The sequence below is a fragment of the Anastrepha ludens genome, chromosome 5 (assembly GCF_028408465.1).
Source record: "Anastrepha ludens isolate Willacy chromosome 5, idAnaLude1.1, whole genome shotgun sequence".
NCBI classification, from domain to species: Eukaryota; Metazoa; Arthropoda; class Insecta; order Diptera; family Tephritidae; genus Anastrepha; species Anastrepha ludens.
The window spans coordinates 43,383,648-43,405,675 of NC_071501.1; the positions used below are offsets into that span (position 1 = coordinate 43,383,648).

Genomic DNA, 22,028 nt, shown 5'->3' on the forward strand with positions numbered 1-22,028 from the left:
TGAATAGGTATTATCTCAATGATTACGTTTTAAATGCCCTGCTTCCTTGCAAAATTATAACTTGGGCATTTTGGCTCTCACTGCCACGACCGCAGAAATAGAAGAATATTGGCCACTTACATCGTCAACAAGAAGTGATTATTAAAAAATATTCCTCTTTCCTGATTCCCCTTTCACCTACAAAGGCACCACAGTGATCGAATTTAGAATTATCGAACAAGTTAGTCTTTGGGGAAAACCACCTGATCTTCTTTAGCTCGTTGCCCGATTTAAACTATTAACAAAGCTAGAAATACAGTAACTTGAAAAGGCATCTTAATAAAAAGAAACGATTTTGCTATAACAGATCAGATTTTATTGCCCTGAAAGTAAAATTTGCTAAAATCAAATATGTTGATTTGCCTAAATATGCTGAAAGCCTACAAAAACCTACATTGGTTTGATTTCAACATGTGAAAAACTAATCACTGCCACACTAGTACGAATTTGCCAGCAATGGTGCAGCAGGGTTACAGTTAGTGACATCCAACTTTGTGCATTTAAGCTTTTTCTCCGATTTAGTTTTTGCCGTCTCAATATTTCAACATTCAAATGTCTCCCTATTTGTCGCATTTACCATCTAATGCTCACCTCATACTTTTCATACCAATGTTGCTGTTGCTTCTGCATAGGTGTCCGTCCGCTGATGTAATTCATTGGAGAAAACAACGAAAAACTTACACACTCTACGCAACTACTGTCGCATGTATGTATGTAAGATATATACACACATTTCCATATGTACATTAATGTGTACCTTCAAGGCATTTATTTTTTTATATATATCTAAATATGTACAACATATATACAATACTTGCGCATACATACGTATATATTTACTGACCACCGTTATACACCAATTCTGTATGACACCTTATTCCCAAGTCATCGGAAGTTTTAACCTTTCCGGCTTGCAATCGTACCAACACCATCACTCCATAAGTGCAGTCTATGTAAATAGGAGAGAGTACAAGCAGGAATTGTGTCACAAAGGCGGGAAAAATGAGCGATGCACATACACTTATTTGATTGTGCTGTGTATGTTTGCTTGTAGATTGCAAATATCTTCCATATTTAGACTCCACCCCTTTCGGAGCAGTGGGAATAAATGCCATATTGATATTTTGAGTAAAACAAATAATAATAACAACAACACAAATTATCTTATCATTGGCACTCTCTGATTCTCAAAACTTCTCCAATGCAAAGCCAATGGAAAACACATTTCCAGCGCCGTCGCAGTAGGCAACAATTTACTCGTAGGAAGGAAAAAAAGCCGCCGCCACCTTTCGAACGGCCATTATCAGCAACACACTTGTATATTCATCATCATCATCAGCCCGTCACCAGCTTAAATGGTTGTGAGCGAATTCAGCTATCTGAAAAGGAGCTCGCGGGAAGGCTTCCAAGAAGTTTTTTTCAAAAAAAAACAAGCGGGCTGAATAAAAGCACTTCAAAATGAACTATTTTCTTTTCCCATATTTGACAAGTTGATATGAAAAATATAACTTCTTGAGAGTATAAATACAAATATTTACATATATACGTGTGTCATGCACTCTTGTATGTCGGCATATGCAAATTTACGTAAATGTGAAAATATTTTTTTTTATTATAAATGGTATTTATACCCTTTTCTAGAAATCAATACCGTATTTTATTGGTTTTACTAAGCAGCTTAAGCGGGTAAATTGTTTTTTAATTAAAATGGCCATAAATTACGCATTTAAAGACATTTGTACAAGTGCATATGTATGTGTGTACTTGTAATGCAAGCAGTATTAACACCTACAATTATTCTGTGGCATTGAATGTTTCTTGCCAAAAATTTGCAGATACAAATAAGTACATACTTAGTTCTGCCATAAGTTCTGTTACAAGTTAAGTCCGTCATAGATATGAAATTATAATTCCTTTTTTAATGAAGTTAGTTTTATTTAATCATGCAAATATTAAAATCAAAAACTTTAAATTTTTATTCGAAATGGTCACTATTTGCTTTTACATAAGCCTTCACACGATTAGGCCATTCAGCTAATGCAGTATGCGCGGTTTCCATGGATATTCACGTCGCTGCTCGAACTAAAGATTGTTTAACACTCTCCAAATTTCTGTGAGGCCTTCTACAGGCCATGCTCTCCAATTCTGGCAACAAACTGTAGTCCAATGGATACAGATCTGGGCTTCCAGACGGCCAATCTTCCTGCGGAACCAGGATAAATTGGTTTTTAGACACTACTGGGTGGTTTTTACCTTATGGGCTAGAGCGGAAGCTTGCTGGAAGAACCAACGCTTTCTATTAAAGTGAGTACTGCTCAAATACTTCACCACGCCTTCTAGACATCCTCCTGATACACTTTTGCCCCGGTCTTAACCCCTTTTTCGCAGAAATTAAGAGATGTAACGATGGATGGTGGCCACGCTGAGCCCTTGGAACAACATTTTTTTTGTCTTTTTATTAGTTTTAGCATAGAATTTGTCGTTTGCTTATTAAAAACTTCCTCACCAGTGAACATTTTCTCATCTGTGAAAAGAATATTTTCATGGTCGTTGACCGCACGCCACCAAAGAAGCTGCTTGCACCTGTCGGGTCTAATTTTCTTCAAGCGCGTTGTCAAAAGACAACCAGTTGAGCGACGGAAGGCTTTCATGTGGAGATAATCTCTAAAAAGTCTTGACATAGATCTGGTCGACACATTCATTACCCTGAACATGATTTTCTGCTTTCTAAGGGCGTTTCTGCGAATTCTTTCTCGAACGGATTTTATGACTGCACTGGTTCGAACTACGCGAAGACGAATTTTTCTTTTTCTGTTGGTCCCTTCAGATGTTCGGGAAAAACGATTGATCATGTGGTAAACAAAAATTCTCAAAATATTATTTAAGGTTTTCGGCAATTCGTAAATCCCACTTGCACTTTTACCACACTTAGGTAATGCAATCACCGCAATGCGATTTTACTTAGCCCCCCCACTCCATTGTTAACAAACGAAATTTGCCACGAAGCTGAGTATAATTTATGAGTAGGCAATCCATACGAACAAAAGTAAAAATAACGGAACTTTTTGGTGTGAATTTGTTCTCGCCGTATGCATTGTAAAATTTGTTACAGAATTTATGGCAAACTCACCACAAACTAATTTTTAAAAATCATAAAATGTAGGTGATCATTGACTGAATTTAGTTTAAGATTACCCAGACTATGCTGGATAAATATTCGAGGTTTTTAGGCATATAATTTTGAACACAAAAAAAAATGTTTCTAAATTAAGCGAAAATTAGTGCATATATCTTCTTCTTTTTAATTGGCGCGATAACCGCTTACGCGATTTTGGCCGAGTTTAACAAAGCGCGCCAGTCGTTTCTTTCTCGTGCTAACTGGCGCCAATTGGACACACCAAGTGAAGCCAAGTCCTTCTCCACCTGATCTTTCCAACGCAGAGGAGGCCTTCCTCTTCCTCTGCTACCACCAGCTGGTACCGCATCGAATACTTTCAAAGCCGGAGCGTTTGTATCCATTCGGACGACATGACCCAGCCAACGAAGCCGCTGGATCTTTATTCGCTGCGCTATGTCTATGTCGTCGTAAAGCTCATACAGCTCATCGTTCCATCGTCTGCGATATTCGCCGTTGCCAACGTGCAAAGGTCCAAAAATTTTACGCAGAATCTTTCTCTCCAACACTCCAAGCGTCACTTCATCGCATGTTGTCATCGTCCAAGCTTCTGCGCCATACGTTAGGACGGGCATGATGAGAGTCTTGTAGAGTGTTAGTTTTGTTCGTCGAGAGAGGACTTTACTGCTCAGTTGCCTACTTAGTCCAAAGTAGCACTTGTTGGCAAGAGAGATTCTACGTCGGATTTCAAGGCTGACATTGTTATCGGTATTAATGCTGGTTCCTAAATAAACGAAGTCTTTTACAACCTCGAAATTATAACTGTCTACAGTTACGTGGGTGCCGATACGTGAGTGCGCCGACTGTTTGTTTGAAGACAGGAGGTACTTCGTTTTGTCCTCGTTCACCACCAAACCCATTCGCTTTGCCTCGTTATCCAGTTTGGAGAAGGCAGAACTAACAGCGCGGTTGTTAAGGCCGATGATATCAATATCATCGGCATACGCCAACAATTGTACGCTCTTATAAAATATTGTGCCTGAGCGATTCAGTTCTGCGGCTCATACGATGCTCTCCAACATCAGGTTAAAAAAGTCACACTACAGCGAGTCACCCTGTATGAAACCTCGTTTGGTATCAAACGGCTCGGAGAGGTCCTTCCCAATTCTGACGGCGCTGCTGGTGTTGAGCAACGTCATCTTACATAGCCCTATTAGTTTTGCGGGGATACCAAATTCAGACATCGCGGCGTACAGGTAACTCCTTTCCGTACTGTCGAATGCAGCTTTGAAGTCGACGAAAAGATGGTGTGTGTCGATTCTCCTTTCATGGGTCTTTTCCAAGATTTGGCGTATTGTGAATATTTGGTCGATGGTAAACTTTCCAGGTCTGAAGCCACACTGATAAGGTCCAATCAGTTGGTTGACGGTGGGCTTCACCCTTTCACACAATACGCTCGCTAGAACCTTATAGGCGATATTTAGAAGGCTAATCCCGCGGTAATTGGCACAGATTGCAGGATCGCCCTTCTTATGGATTGGGCAGAGCACACTTAAATTCCAATCGGCAGGCATGCTTTCATCCGACCATATTTTGCATAGGAGCTGATGCATGCACCTTACCAGCTCCTCGCCGCCCTGTTTGAATAGCTCAGCCGGAAGTGCACATGAATAGATCCATAGCCGAAGTGCACATGAATAGATCCATACATCTTCCGCAGAATCTTTCTTCAATACTCTAAGTGTTCATCGATTGTTTTCATCGCTCAAGCTTGTGCGCCATACAATTTGACGGGCATAAAGAAATACCTATAAATTTAAATTTTTGCTCGTGAAAAGAGGACGTTACTACTCAATGGCCTACTTAGTCCAAAGTAACACTTATTGGCAGGAGCGATCCTTCACTGTATTTCGAAGCTGTTGTAATATCACAGTTAATGCTGCTGCCCAAATAAACGAAATCCCTCATATACAGGTATGGACAGAAAAATAGCGCACTTTCCCACCAGGGAAATATGTAAACTCTAAATTTATCACATTTTGAACTGGGCATTGAAACAGGGGCACTTTTACTGAAATTATTATTTCAAATTGGTTAAATTTGTTTATTTAATTACTTAGCTGATTGGTATTTTATTGAGTATCCATTTTTTTTTAAACTACTCCACATCTGCGGGGTAAACTTCCTATTAACTTTTAGTATTCCGCCACAGGAATAGAGTTAAATGTTACAGTCAATTACAGAGAAGGAAGTTCTTTCGCAATAGACTACTGAATTTTTTTTCAAAATCCAGCATGGCATTATTGCAAGCGACCAAAAACAGAGAATTTTTTTACAAGCTGTTTCGGGTTTTGGATATTCAATACGAAATTTCACACTGCTGAATACAATTCTGGAGATGCGCTAGTTAAAAGTACATCATCTTGCTTCGGCTGAATTCTTCTCGAAGACGATATAAAACACACAATGGTAGCAGACCTTATGGAGCGCGTGTAACCAATATATTGTAGAATGCTTTTCTTAAAAAAAACTTAAACTTAAAAACTAACATTAAATCTATAATTGTAGTATTTGTGAGGTACTAATTTTCTATCAGTATATTTATTTCATAGTGATCAAACATTAAAGAATTTAAAGGACCTATGTTTGCAAGTATTACTTAAAAAATGCTATTTATTATCTAACTGAATGGTTTTGTCTCTGTGTCACGCAAGAAGCATTTCTAAAAGGTATTCATTCTTTCCTTTCCTTTACGAATTTGTTTACTATATTCATTATATTCTTTATTTACTCATCGAATTCTACCCTACTTCTCCTCTAATTCTAGTAAATTCTAAGTACACTAAATCCCCGTTACGAAATGAAATATCTAGGTGTTATTTTTGACGTTAAGTTAAATTATATTGATTTCATTGTCTCTAAAGCATTCGCAATGATCGCTTTAATTAGAAGAAACAGTAATAACTTCAAAGATCCTCAGACGTTGAAGTCCCTTATATTGCCTTAGTGAGAAGTCGCCTAGAATATTGCTCGATAATATCAAATCAATACTACGAAATCCATTCTAAAAAAATCGAGAAAGCACAAACAATTTTTACCAAATTCGCTTTGAATAAGATTGATTGGCCAAATGGTACTCCTCGTTATATCAGTAGATGGAAATTGTTAGGCCTACAGTCATTGTCTGATAGAAGAATCTAATTTTCATTAATTTTTGTTAATTATGTTATCAACACTGGCTGCAATGAGTTGACCAATCTCTATAGCTCATTCGACGCAAAATTAAATTTTCTATAACAATAGTGTACTAAAAAAAATCCTCAATAACGGATAATATCGTAAAAATTATATCAAAGTTGAAAAAATAGAGAAAAAATAAAAAAAATTCCAAATACTTCCGTCTACAGTCTCGTCAGTTGCCATTTCAGAAAAATTGTCAACACACTGTCAAAAAGGCTTGTTTTTGTTCTTTCGAACTAAAAAAACAAATTCGAAATCGAATGGAAATTGGCGAAGTTAGGAATGATTCTTCACATCAACCTACTGAAAATCGGTTTTATGGCCATAAAATGAGATTTTGGGGGTGTATTGGAAATTTCTCCTATACCATTTTTTTTAGTTTTTCTATACCCACAAGTTGTACTAGGTCTCCATAAAAGTATATTTAAATTTTTTTTTTGTCACACAGTGTAATTACACAGCTACTGAATATGATTGTAATCGGCTTCTAATATCTTAGGTAACACAAGGGCTAAGAAGTCCCGACACTAGTTTTAAAAGTTTAAAAAGATAGAGTCTGAAATTTCATCATATTCTATTCATTAGTTCGTGAGTTATTGTGCTAAGAGTAACGCTACTTTTGTTATTTTCAAAACAATGGACCAAAAAGAATTTCGTGATTAAATGTTCACGCTTCTTGATGTAAAAAAATACTGTTCCTGCGAAGCAATGGCTTAAAAAATGTTATGGGGACTTTGCTCCATCAAAAACAACAATAAAACGATGGTTTGCTCACTTCAAACGTGGTCATAGAGACACCAAACGAGGCGGCAACACCAGAAAACATAAAAAAACCACAAAATCGTTTTGATTTGTGAATGAAAACTCAAGTTGCGTGAGTTAGCTAACATCATAAATTTGTCGGAAGAACGTGTTGGCTTTATATTGCATGAGCATTTGACTAGGAGAAAGCTCTGTTCAAAATGGGTGCCGCGTTTGCTCACTGTTGACCAAAACAAGATGTGTTGATGATTCTGAGCAGTATTTGGTCATATTTAAACGTAATAAACGTAATAAAACATATGACAGTAGAAGAAATATGGATCCATCACTTCACTCCGGAATCAAAACGAACGTCATCTGAGTAGACAGAAACTGATGAACCTCGTCCAAAGCGTCCGAAAGCACAAAAATCGGCTGAAAGAAGGTTATGGCCTCGGTATTTTGAGATATGCGTGGTGTAATATTCATTGACTATCTTGAGAAGGGAATATTATATAGCGTTATTGGAGCGTTTAAAGGCCGAAATTGCAAAGAAATATCAATTTTGTTTCATTAAGACAACGCATGGTGTCACAAGTCAATCAAAACAATGGCAAAACTACATGAATTGAACTTCGAATTGCTTCCACACCCACCGTATTCGCCAAATTTATCTCCCAGCGACTACTGGGACATCCCTAAAACAAATGCTCGCCTGTAAGAAATTTCGCTCAAATGAAGAGGTTATCGCTGAAACTGAGACCTATTTTGAGGCAAAAAGTATATAAATCGTTGTACAAAAGTGGTATTGAAATGTTAGAGCGGCCCTGAAATGATTACGTTATTCTTGATTGAAATTACGTTGATGAATAAAGCTAATTTTGAACAACAAAAAAGTGTTTTCTTTGTTAGGCCCAGGACTTTTCTGTCAATGTATTAGATATATTTTTCACTTATGTGAAATTTCTATAAGCGGAAAAGAGATATAATATCACAATAGGAAAGTAGTCAGTTTTTTCCCGCGGCTAGAACAAAATTTAGTAGTATGGTAAGCACTTACGTAATGAATGAAAAATTTAATATAACCACTTATTTGATACTCATCTATCTTGCAGGATAGAATTAAAACACAGAAACACACCAAAGAAATACTGACTAAGTTCTCATCTTCTTCCTGATTGGCGCGATAATCGCTTACGCGATTTTGGCCGAATTTACCAAAGCGTGCCAGTCGCATCTTTCTCGAGACACATCAGTAGTATGTTCCATGCTTTCGGTAACTTCCAATAGAATAACTTAAGTTATAGAACTACAGTGCAATACAATACAAAGTGTCTTTTCTGACGTACATATTTACAAATTACGAAACAGACACTGAAGCAGCACTGATGGTAAGAAACATCACTGTGCCGGACTTGTCTGATCCATTTGAGACTATAGTAAGCCAACGATATTTTATATTTCGCTGACACTGGTACCGATTTGATACCGCACAGTGTGTGTAAATATACCTCAAACACTTTCAGTGTATGGTAAATTACTTATTTATTTAATGCCAAAAAATGTATGCACAAAATACATTAATGTCACCGGAATACACGAAATTTTAGTGCATCAAAAAAAAATTAAAAAAATGTAAAAACTATTTTTCTTCGAGCAACAGCTGTAGAAATTTCGTGCGTATGCACATGTCTGGTATATATAATATCTTGTTGTATTTAAATGAAATCAATCTTATTTATAAATTCCATTAAATTTTGTGTAAATGGCGCAGAAATCACGTCTGGCAGAAGTTGCATAATTGCGAATTCAAGTGCAAGAACTCATGAGAAAGTTTTCTTAAGGCCCATTCACCACAGTTTGAAGTGTCAGCGTTTTTATTTATCTCAGTGTTTTCAAAAATGAAAAATTTACAGCAATTTAACAACCCAACAAACGAAAAATTCGCGAATGGTAAACTAGCGTACTGCTGCCAAGAAATAAATTAATTTCAGCAAGCCTGGAAAGACAATTGGCTACGAAGAAATTGATGAACTTGAAGAGATAAAGATCCCATTTAAATGTCCCCACTGATATCTTAAGCAACAGGAATTTTGTGAGAGTATTAACGAAAGTGGAGGAGGCCTTGTTTTTATGTGAAAAGTGATTTGACGTGGGGGGTCTCAAGCCCAGCGCACAATTTCGCGAGGGATTTAAATTCCATGTATACATTTATAAAGGGTGATTTTTTAAGAGCTATAGGAAAGTTTTTCAAAAAAACACACGTAAAATTCAGAAAAATTCATGAAATTTTTATATAAATCGATAGTACAGTCCATATAATTTAATGTTTGAAGATTATTTCATGCAAATGTTGACCGCGACTGCGCTTCAAATGGTCCATCCGCTTATTCCAATTTTGGTATACTCTTTCCAACGTATCGGCCGGTATCTCACATATAAATGCTTTAATGTTGTCTTCCAATGCGTTAATTGAAGCAGGCTTGTCTGAATAGACATGAGCTTTAACATAGCCCCACAAAAAATTATCTAAAGGCTTTATATCGCACGATCTGGGTGGCCAATTGACAGGTCCCGAACGTGAAATAAAATGTTCACCGAACTCGCCTCTCAACAAGTCCATTGTTACGTGTGCTGTGTGGCATGTGGCACCGTCTTGCTGAAACCACATGTCATGCAAGTCAAGCTCTTGCATTTTAGGCAAAAAAAAGTTGGATATCATTTCTTTCTTTGAAGAAGTACGGTCCAATGATACCTCCAGCCCATAAACCGCACCAAACTGTGACCTTTTCTGGATACATTGGTAGCTCTTGCAATCCTTCTGGCTGATCTTCAGTCCAAAATCGACAATTCTGCTTATTTACGTAGCCATTGATCCAAAAATGAACTTCTTCGCTGAACACAATTTTTCGATAAAAAAGTGGATCTTCGGCCAACTTTCCAAGAGCCCATTCACCAAAAAATCTACGTTGCGGTTGGTCGTTCGGCTTCAATTCTTGCACCAGCTGTATTTTGAAAGACTTCACACCTAAATCCTTTAGCAAAATTTTCCACGTTGTTGAGTAACAGAGGTCCAATTGCTGCGAACGGCGACGAATCGATAATTGATGGTCATCATTAACACTGGCCGATACAGCTGCGATATTTCCTTCAGTTCGCACTCTACGTAAGCGTGTTGGTGGTTTGATGTTGTTCGTTTGTAAGACGATTCATGGTTAATTATAGACCAAACTGAAGATGTTTGACAGTGAAACAAAACACGAAACGTGCGTCAGCTGTTTAAACCAACTGTTTAAAAAGATAATAGCTAAAAAATCACCCGTTATAAGTTTCGCTTGCTCCAAGGCAAACGGCCATGTGCAGCTTTTGGTAAACAGAAGCTGTTTGAAAGCGAAAAATATTGACTCCACGTGAGGAACGCAATATAGTAGCATCAGTCGCGCAAAATCCGAAAATAACTCGCCGATACTATGCCGAAATATTCAAGAGTCTTCGCATAAAAAAGTAAGCCCTCAAACAGTCCAGAATTGCCTTTATAACGCTGGTTATCATAGCAGAGTGGCACGCCGCAAGCCCAACATTTCATATATTAACAGAAAAAAGAGATTGGAGTTCGCAAACGCAATATAAATGAGCCAGATTCTTTTTAGGAAAACGTCATATTCAGTGATGAGTCGAAATTTAATGTTTTCTAATCAGATGGTCCTCCAAAAGTTTGGCGAAAAGGAAATACAGAGCAGAATGAAAAAAAATTGTATTCCTAACGTTAAGCGTTAAAGAGCAAATGCAATGGTTTGGGAGTGCACAGCTGCATCTGGAGTAGGAAAAATTGTTTTTATTGATGGTAAAATGGACAAACATCTGTATTTAAACACTTTGAAGAATAATTTGCTTTATAGTGCCGTTAAACTTGGACTGGATGCTAAAAGGTTCTTGTTTCAACAAGAGAATAACCTAAGGCACTCAACTTATCTCGTGCAAGAATGGCTTATTTACCACTGTAAGCAGCTTAAAACTCCACCTCAATCACCGGATCTGAACCCACTTGAGCATGTCTGGGAGCTCTTAGAAAGGAGAATCAGAAAGCTCAAAAAAGCATCAAAAGCGTCATTAAAAATTGCAGCTAATGAAACCAAGGTATTGTTAAAAAGTATGCATCGGCATTTGGAAGCAGTTTTTAAAGCTAAAGGTAACCCAACAAAGTACTGAATACTGAGTATTTTTTCTATTATTTGTTTAATAAAATATTCTTTATATGACTATGTACGAATAATATATTTGCATAAAATTTATTTATTTATTTATTTGGAAGTTTTTTTCCCTAAATATTGCATAAAAATGTTAGTTTGTACGAAAATATTAAAATGTTGTTCTTTTGTATAAATCGGTCTAAGTATCAGGTATACCTGCTTATAACCTGTGAGTGTACGAATAAATTGTGTGACCACTGTATGCCATTGTACGCACAGCACATGTATTATGCTCGTATTAAAAATTTTATATTTACAATGTATTTATTTATATAACAAAGTTAAAGACCCTGCACACCGGTGACCCAATTTTCCTCAACAGTTTTTACTTCAGATCAGTAACGTAAAGAGTGCAGTGCAGTTCAGCAGTTTATTATTATCTGTTTTTATAATTTTAACAAACCAATCAAATAATTAAATTGTGCACTAAATATGGATTTCAATGAATTTCGCAGCTTTGGAAATGGTGCCATAGATCTTTTAATCCGCTATTTACAAACCATTCGTGAACGGTAAAATATTCTACATATATCCATTGAGTACCCACAAAGCAAAGTTAAAAACCCGTGGGCGTTCTTAATTAATCCCGATATGCATCAACAGTATGATAACTGAATCTGCACTAATTGCAAATTTCAATACATATTAAATTAATTGTTAACGTTTACTAACCGAATACTTTTAGTTAAATTGCATTTACAATAATGATTCAATTGAATGAATTTCAAAAATAGCCTTTGTCATCACCTCGTCGTAGTTTTGTGCGAATTCGGGAGCAAATACCTTGTGCGCCATTTGTGCCAATTTCTTTAAGGGATGGCCAGTCATTAAGTTCACCTAAAAAATCTTGAATTGCTCGGCATAGTGGAAAGTTAATGGTATTTCTGTGCTTAGTTACAAAATGCATAATCGCCGTCGCTATAATATTTACGAATAAATGGATAGATAGGCAGACCGTCCCATTGATTGCCCACTTGGCTTGAAGAAGGGCTCCGAAATTTTTTATCAGATGCAGCAATACAAATCGGTTCTTCTCATTTGTGAAAAGCTTATACTATAAACACATGGCACTTCACAACGTAGCGACGACAGTCAACATTTTCTTGTCTGCAAATGTCGTCATAAAGCCAGCTTCATAAATATTTTGAAAGCGGCAGCGACAAGCAAAACAGCTGATTCAGAGGTTTTTATTCATATAATAGGACTATGAATAAGTTCGTGCGGTTTTACAACAGATGGCGTAACTTGATTATTATTCCATCGATCCACATTTCCAAACATTCATTGGAGAGCTACTGTCGTAAGGCACAAACGTCAGTATAAGTTTTTTATTTGAAGCGTAAACAACAATATTTTTACCACACTTGAAAATGTCGAATTTCGTGCCAAATAATGTGTTTTTGCGGGGAATTCTTCTTCATTATTTTAATATGAAGAAAAAAGCAGCCGAAAGTCATCGTATCTTGGTGGAAGTTTATGGTGAGCATGCTCTATCTGAGCGAACGTGCCAGAAGTGGTTTGCACGCTTTAAAAGTGGTGATTTTGGCTTGGAAGACGAAGAACGCGAGGGTGCGCCGCCAAAGTTCATGGATACCGAATTGGAGGAATTGCTCGATCAAGATCCGGCTCAAACGCAAGAAGAGGTTGCAAAAACTTTGGGAGTTGATCAATCAACCATTTCCAAACGTTTAAAAGCCATGGGAATGATCCGAAAGGTAGGCCATTGGGTGCCGTATGAATTGAAGCCAAGAGACGTTGAACGCCGTTTTATGGCATGCGAACAACTGCTTCAACGGCACAAAAGAAAGGGTTTTTTGCATCGAATTGTGACTGGCGATGAAAAGTGGGTCCATTACGACAATCCAAAACGTCGGGCAACGTATGGATACCCTGGCCATGCTTCAACATCGACGTCGGCGCAGAATATTCATGGCCTGAAGGTTATGCTGTGTATCTGGTGGGACCAGCTGGGTGTTGTGTATTATGAGCTACTGAAACCGAATGAAACGATTACGGGGGATGTCTACCGACGACAATTGATGCGTTTGAGCCGAGCACTGCGAGAAAAACGGCCGCAATACGCCGATAGACACGACAAAGTTATTTTGCAACATGACAATGCTCGGCCACATGTTGCACAAGTGGTCAAAACATACTTAGAAACGCTCAAATGGGATGTCCTACCCCACCCGCCGTATAGTCCAGACCTTGCGCCATCCGATTACTATCTCTTCCGATCGATGCAACATGGCCTGGCTGACCAGCACTTCCGTAATTACGATGAAGTCAAAAAATGGATCGATTCGTGGATTGCGGCAAAACCGACCGAATTTTTCACAAAGGGAATCCGTGAATTGCCAGAAAGATGGGAAAAAGTAGTAGTAAGCGATGGACAATATTTTGAATATTAAATTTGTAACCATTTTACGTCAATAAAGTTTCAAATTTCGAAAAAAAAACGCACGAACTTATTCATAGTCCTATTACAAATTGTGTGAGAAGAAAAAATTAAATCCTTAAATTTTTGTATTTACAATAGATAACCTAATCAGTTTTATAAGAAGAGATATTAACGTGCTTCAAGCACTTGAACTCGTACAACATTAATTTGAGGCGACTCGAAAAAAACTACAAGCCATGGAGGTTTTTTCGAAAATTATATATAAAATTAGAGAAAACTTTTTCTTCATTTTGGTGTTTCACTGAGATTCGAACCTACGTTCTCTCTGAATTCCGAATGGTAGTCACGCACCAACCCATTCGGCTACGGTGGGCGCCAAAAAATGTTCATATTTAGTGTTCGGTAAAAATGTGCTCTGTGATAATTTAATCAAACCTCGATCCAGAATTTGATATTTGCGGTGCGTTATATAACGATTTTTTTCGGAAAGGATAAATGGTTATGAGGACTATTATCTTTCATTCATGTGGAAACGCGATTGGTTGATGAGGTATTTCCACATCAAGCAAGTATTGTGAAGGAGTTTAAATTATCATGAATCAGTCACACAGTCAGTGTGTATTTTTTTTCTTTCCCACAAAACCGAAATTATCAATCCAGAGTATAATTTTTGAGTCGACAAAATACATTGGAATAATTAAAGCATATTAAGAGATACATTTTATAAACAAATACCAGGTAGAAGTTTTAATGAATACTTGCGTGTACAGGGTGTTCCATGTGTACCTTACACATGAAAATAATTTTGTGAAGTATGCATAAATTTCGATTTCCTTCGATTACAATCTTATTTGACGTAAAATATGCAATTTATTGGATCAATGGCCGTAAATGGTATCGATAAAATGGTCACCATTGCGTCATTGGAGACGCATATTTGAGTTCTTTTTTCTGAATTTTTCATAACATTTTCCTGGGTAAATTCAGCGTTTGGCGCGCTGTATCGCATGTGCGCCATCCTTCTGTTGAGGTTGGTATACAGCTCGAGAATTTCACAAAACAAGAATTTCCACACGTGAGAGGCAATAATCCATCTCTAACAGTACGATTTTGAAAGCCACATAAATACTTCTTAAACAAAGAAAAAAATTTTGTTTGCATCAGCAGTCATGCACACAGCGTCATGGTCAATGTTTTTATACATATGTAGTCCGAAAAATACAAGAACATGACATAAAAGAAATACATCACATTCTGCGTGCAATTTCATCGAAATATTCGGAGAATTGAATATGTACAGCAGCCTCGAAATCATATGTTATGACGGTTGTGGGCTGCATCAAACCAAACACGTAATAGGTAGGTAGGTGAAATGATTGAAGTACTACTCTGGCACTTCCCAAGTAGCACTAAAGCGCCGTCTTGAGCTGCTGATGTAATGGAGAAGGTTGATAGATTTTAGGTTGGCGCACTACCTCAGGCCTTAATCGTCTAGCTGCCAAACCCGAACATTTACAGAGAAAGTGCTCAACAGTCTCTTTCTCTGAAAGGTTTACACAGCTTCTGTAATGGGGGTTAAATGGTAAGTCTAGCTTATTTGTGTGTGCCGATCGTCCAATGATCAGTAAACACAGTTACGAGTTTGGAAATTGAATGGCGTGGAGTTCTCAGGACTTTCTAAGTCATCCGTCTAGTATACTGGGACCAAAGGATATTGACGAAATTCAGCTTCATCTCCTCTGCACTTTATGTATTCCTAATACGCAGTCTCCAGGACTATATACCCCAAAAGTTCTCGTGATGATCATATGGCTGCAATCATTTTTTATCATTAATTTTATGACGGCCGCCCTAGCCAAATGTACCATTCAGTTGGGACTGCGTTCGGAACTCGCTATGGGCAAGAAACATCAAATGATAGAAAAGGTAACAGTTGCCCCACAGCAGGCAATGGCAAACCTCCGAGTGTATTTCTGCCCTGAAAAAGCTCATAAAAAACATCTGCCGTTCAGAAGTGTCAATTTATGAAACAACATCAAAGCCCACAACTCAAATAAGAGGTGCCAATTATATATGTTATGGAATATCTTCCATTTCGACTAGACGATCTAACTTTAGTTCAATAAAGCGCGCCAATCATCCTAGTACTAACGGGCACGGATTCGAAGCACAAAATGAATGTAAAAGAGACCTTCCTCTTAGATTAGATTAGATTCATTCCTTTGTTATTTCTTTGCATACAGTTCAAGCAGCTCACAACTCCGGTCAAGTACCATCTGGATAACAACCTAAAATCCATTTGAGAACGAGCTAAAGTAAGAAATCACTTTCTTATAGGGTCATTCCGGCGCACTGAACTGAGGGATTTGCCAAGATATGCAGTAACCGTCCATCAGTCAGTGCGCTTAGCACAATTCAATAATATTTATGTTTTATGTAGGTGATCTAAGAATATCAGTAACCGGTGTTCTATAAAGTGTTCTTTATTATGCATATTTTTATGAACAGGGATGTACTTCCATCAACAGAGCCAAGATCGATTATTCACACTTTGCCCGATGAAATGCCAGAGCATGCCGAACACTGGCAGCACATATTGAATGATTTAGAGAATATCTTAATACCAGCCTTAACGCATTGGCAATCTCCACATTTTCATGCGTTCTACCCATCCAGTTCATCGATGGGATCTATAATTGGAGAGTTACTCATAGCGGGTATAGGCGTTTTGGGTTTTAATTGGGTGAGTATTTTCACAGTAAATTATTTTAATAGTATTATTACATTTTCATATAATAAAATCTTCATCCTATGTATGCGGATGTCCCCATTGACATGCAACGGAATGGAAATGTATTCTCTCAATAATTTGTAGTAGAATCTTCGGGCATACGAGTACTAGCAATCAGAGGTGCAAATATTCTTTCAATATTTAGAAGCCCGCTTTAATCAGTGAAAGTTATTATAATTTAAACTAATACTATATGCAGTCGAAATGCAAGGTTCTTTTTGAATTCTTGTTTTTTGTCGTTGATCGCAAAAAGCAAACTTTTATGGACTTATTTCCAAAATGAGTGGTATGTTATCTACACAAGGTCTTTACTGAAAAGAGTTTAGGACCGAAATCAATACTCGTCGTTTTGCCTGCTGTGTATGGAATATATTTCAGAAACATTGATCTTACTAGCCTAGTTTTTCACACACCTACTTATGAGATATTTGCACAATACTTTGAAGAAAATAACTCCTCTCTTTTGGCCTTAAAACTTTTCGAGTAGGGCGCAGGATTTGAATAATCATCATTCAACTGGCAAACAGAAAACCAAACTCGGACGTGATTATCGAGATGCCAATGCTTTCACATAGAGTGATAGTTTGGTGTGTACTTTGAAGTGGTCGTTCACTTTTCTCGTACATGCTGAGCGAAGCGCCGTTTCGATCAGCGGTGAGTGCTACAAAGCCATGATGACACAATTTACGTGACCAGCAAAGGGAGACATGAAGCTAATCGACCTTTGGTTTCAGTAGGAGAATCGCCTTGTCGCACATTTCATTCAACAAACGATCTTAACGTACTTACTTAAGATTAACGCCCCTCGGCAGGCAATGGCAAACCTCCGATTGTATTTCTGCTACGAAAAAGCTCCTCATAAAAACAATTTGCCGTTCGGAGTCGGCTTAAAACTTTTATATACACCAAATTGTTTTAATCTTGGTTGGTTAATTGGTTGAAGAGGTGATTCAACCAGAATCCCACTAGCGCTTCCGCACTATTTTGTTGCCGCATCCTCGTTACCAACTTGTTTAACGGTTATTTGCAGCGTGACTATATCCAGTCTGTGTGATTTAAAACCCTTAATAGGTTGTTGGCATCAAGGCCAACAGTTGTTCGAGACTCTCGTACAGTGATTTGCTCAGGGTTAACTTTCTCTCCTTCCATAAGGCGCGGCATTCACAGAGGAAGTGAAATATAGTTTCCTTATTCTCCCTCTGTAAGGGATACCCATTTTAACTGTCTGTTTTCCTATGGACCAGAAACCAGTTATCACTGAAGTGAGTCTGCAGACATCCCTTCGTTTCATATTTATCAATGTTGACGTTTGTTTGTGGTTGTAGGTGGGCCATAACCTTCTGCTAATTTTGCATGTCGACTCCCTCTTATCTCTTATCTACAGTCCTCGCTTATAATTGCACCCAGTGGTGTGAATACCAATTCTGCGTTATTCATGGCAGAATCCTCTTGCCAGTTCATCTGCTATTTCGTTACCTTCAATGTTACAATGCCCTGGGATCTAGATTAAGGAAACGTTATGGTTTTCACTCAAGGTGGTAACCGAATCCAGTGTCCAGATTGCAGCTTGGCTATCCGAAAGAATAGCGATATTGCCCTTAAAAGAGGGATCTGCGATTAGGAACCTACAACCTTCCCCAATTACCACTACTTCCGCCTGGAAGACACTGCAGGCATTATGAAGACATATACATTTTTCCATTTTAAGTCTATGAGAATATATACCTGCTCCTACACCACAGTTCATTTTAGAGTCATCTGTATAGACTGTAGTGAGAGTCCCTTATACCATTCCTCCTGAGATGGAAGAGAGTACCAAAACTCCTGTTGAATGTTACCGTCGGGACGATGTAATCATTCATCTCCGAGGAGTACTGAGTCCGTCGCAATAATAGACTGTCATGACCATAGGTTTTTTGCTTACAGCGACCCGCTTGATTTAACCTAAATGCACTCATGGTTGTCATCTTCTTGATATATAGGGCCCCCAGGATGTGATCTGATTGCACCGACCGTTATTGAACAGGCTGTTCTCTGTATTCGACCAAGTAATTAAAAAAAATTGGTCGTATAATCGCCTTATTAGACCATAATGTATGCTTAGGTTGAAGACCCTATCTTCTTCCAAGCATACGTTTACAGGCATAAAGCAATTTCTGCTTTCCTTATGCGTTCTTCAATGTTTAATTTTCAGCTATGTTTGGAGTCTATATTTACCTCCAAGTACTTTGCAGTGGGTGAATGTTATATTATAAAAAGAAGCTTGTGTTTGATGCACTCAATTTTTGCATATATTTAATTACAATATAATAGTGAAATAAATTTGTTAAACAATATATAAGTAAGTACGTATAAATATGTTAAACATTTTCTTCCGCAGGCTTCCAGTCCAGCTTGCACCGAACTAGAAATGGTCGTGTTGGATTGGCTTGTGAAGTTTCTTCAGTTACCACAACATTTCAAACATTCAACTGAAGGTCCCGGGGGTGGAGTAATTCAGGGTTCAGCTAGTGAGGCAGTTTTGGTTTCTGTGATAGCAGCACGAGAGCAAATGGTGCGACGAATAAAATCGGAGCACCCCGAAATGAGCGAAAGTGACATACGAGGCAAATTGGTGGGCTATGCAAGCGACCAGAGCAATAGCTGTGTAGAAAAAGCGGGCAAATTAGCAGCTATACCAATCAAATTATTGCCAACCAAGGAAGATTGTGTACTGCGTGCAGAAGAACTCATAGCAGCACTGAAAGAAGATTTATCAAGCGGCCGAATACCAACAATATGCATAGCTACACTGGGCACAACCGGCACCTGTGCTTATGATGACATTACAGCGCTAGCATCAATCTGCCAGCGTTATAAAATTTGGTTGCACGTGGATGCGGCATATGCAGGTGCTGCTTTGGCATTAGATGAATATAATCATTTACGACAAGGATTAGATAATATTGATTCTCTGAACATAAATTTGCACAAATTACTTTTGGTTAATTACGATTGCGCTGTTCTGTGGCTTAAAGATGCAAGCAAACTTGTAAAAGCATTCCAAGTGAACCGGATCTATCTGCAAAATAATCAAAAACTAGACAACGAACTGCCAGATTTCCGAAATTGGCAAATTTCATTGGGTAGACGCTTTCGTGCACTTAAGGCCTGGATAGCTTTCCGGTCGGTGGGCGCAGAAGGACTTCGAATGAGTCTACGAAAACATATAGAACTGTCAGAGCGGTTCGAAAAATATGTTCTAGCTGACAATCGCTTTGAACTAGTGGCCAAACGTACGCTCGGTATTGTTTGTTTTAGGGTTAAAGGTGATAACGAATTGACCACCCAGTTACTACAACGTATATTGGAGAACAAAAAGCTTTATATGGTCCAAGCAGTTCAGGGAGAAAAATTGTTTCTGCGTTTCGTTATTTGTGGAATGGATACGAAAACGGAGGATATTGATTTTGCTTGGTACGAAATTCGAACTAAACTAACTGAATTGTTCGAGAAGCTAGGGGAACCTGAATGCAAGGAAAGAAAGAATAAAATTTACGTGGAAGCTATAAGCAAACAAATATCCTTTAATCTTCATGATGGAAATGTTCTTAGTATCTCTGAAAAATCTAAATAATAACATTACTCAACAAATTTTATCTGAGGGTGTACTATGTGATTATTATTCCTTGGTATTGGTATGATAGGAATGGTAGGTAGGTGAAATTGTTGAAGTGCCGAACTGGCACTCCTCAAGTAGCACTAAAGCACTGTTTTGATTCCATTATGAGACCACAAACAGGCAGATATCTACAGCCAGCCAGAGCTGTTGATATAATGGAGAAGATTGATGGGACTTAGGTTAGCGCTCTGCCCCAGGCTGTCGAAGAAAGGAGCACCCAGTGATCTTAATCGTCTAGCTTCCAAACTCGGTCATTTACAGAGAAAGTGCTCAACAGTCTCCTCCCCACAGCTTCTGCAATGGGGGTTAAATGGTAACTCTAGCTTTTCCGCGTGTGTGCCGATTGACCGGTAAACACAGCTATGAGTTTGGAAATTGAATGACGAGGAGTCCAAAGGACTTTCTGAGTCCTCCGTATATTGTACTGGAGCCAAAGGGTTTTCGAAAGAGCACATGAAGAAATGGAGCCCCATCTTTTCTGCGCTTTCCTGAGAAATAATTTATGCAGTTCCCCTTTGAAAACTGTATGGGGGATGCCGATGACCGGGTAGGAAGTATCTGAGGCCAATTCAGTCCCCTTCCTGGCAAGCTCATCAGCAATTTCATCATATTCCCTGGAACCCAAATTAGAGAAATGTTACCTGCACACCAAAGATATTTGATCTCCTCCTTACAGGAGTTTACTAGTTTCGTTCTGCACCATGGCGTCGTCAGAGCCTTGATCGCGGCTTGACTATAGGAGAAAATGTTAATATCTACTCGCTTCCGCGTTCCCTAAGCATTTTACATGCCTGCTGGATCGCAAAGACTTCTGCTTGAAAAACACTAGCAGTTTTCGGCAGTTTAAAGGAGATAGATAAATTGGCTGATGTAGAGAAAACCCCTGTTCAGACTCCCGATTCCATCCTGGAACCGTCAGTGAAGACAGAGGTGCAAGCTTTGGTGCAGATTTTCCCCTCGATATAATCCTGCCAATTTGGAAAGATTACCCTAGGCCCCACCCTCAAACTCTAGTTTGCGGATAGAGAGATCTGTTCGAAGTTCGGAGAAATACGGTGTTAACTGCCCGAAAATGATACCATGTCCCTTGAGAGATTGCCTCCAGAGGCCAACCTCCTTTAACCTGATTGCTCTTTGAGCTATGCTGGAAATAACGTAAAAGTCGATGTGAAGTAAGTGCAAACAAAAGGGCATTCAGGGCAGCACTGGTTCAAGTTTACACGCTCCGGCGATGCCAATACATGCAGTTCTTTGCACCCTCTCCAGTTTAATGATATTATAGCCCTTCCGAAGAGCTTCCCACCAAACCAGGCATCTATACGTTATAATTGACAAACCACAGCATGACCTGTGGCTTGAGTCCACATTTTTTGCCGAATATAGATTTACAGGCGTAGAAAGCTATACTGGCTTTCTTTATCCGATTTTCAATGTGCAGCTTCCAATGGAGTTTGGAGTCAAGTATCACTCCAAGATATCTAACTTCCGATGAGAGCGGGAGAACGTGGTTGTTTAATTTGGGAAGTCGAAAGGGTGGAGGTTTATATTTTCTGGTAAATAGCAACAGCTCCGTTTTGTCAGAGTTGACTCGGAGACGCCAAGTGGCAGCCCAGCGACTAAGTACTGCCAGTGACCTTCCCAAAATCTCAGCTATGACTGAGGGAAACGGTCCCAATACCATCAGGACCAAGTCATCAGCGTATGCTGCTACCTTAACCCCACCCTTGTTTAGCATTATCAGAACTTCGTCTATGACAACTAGCCAAAGTAGGGGCGAAAGGACACCATCC

At 38.5% G+C, this 22,028-nt stretch overlaps 1 protein-coding gene across 1 annotated transcript; it reads left to right on the forward strand.

Moving 5' to 3' along the window:
• Nucleotides 1-11,745: 11,745 nt before the first annotated feature.
• Nucleotides 11,746-20,215, forward strand: LOC128864503 (3,4-dihydroxyphenylacetaldehyde synthase 2). The gene is made up of 3 exons (XM_054104199.1): nt 11,746-11,897; nt 16,295-16,529; nt 18,958-20,215. Exons 1-3 carry the CDS (start codon nt 11,818-11,820, stop codon nt 20,191-20,193), a joined length of 1,551 nt encoding a protein of 516 aa, XP_053960174.1. The 5' UTR covers nt 11,746-11,817; the 3' UTR covers nt 20,194-20,215.
• The last annotated feature ends 1,813 nt before the right edge of the window (nt 20,216-22,028 follow it).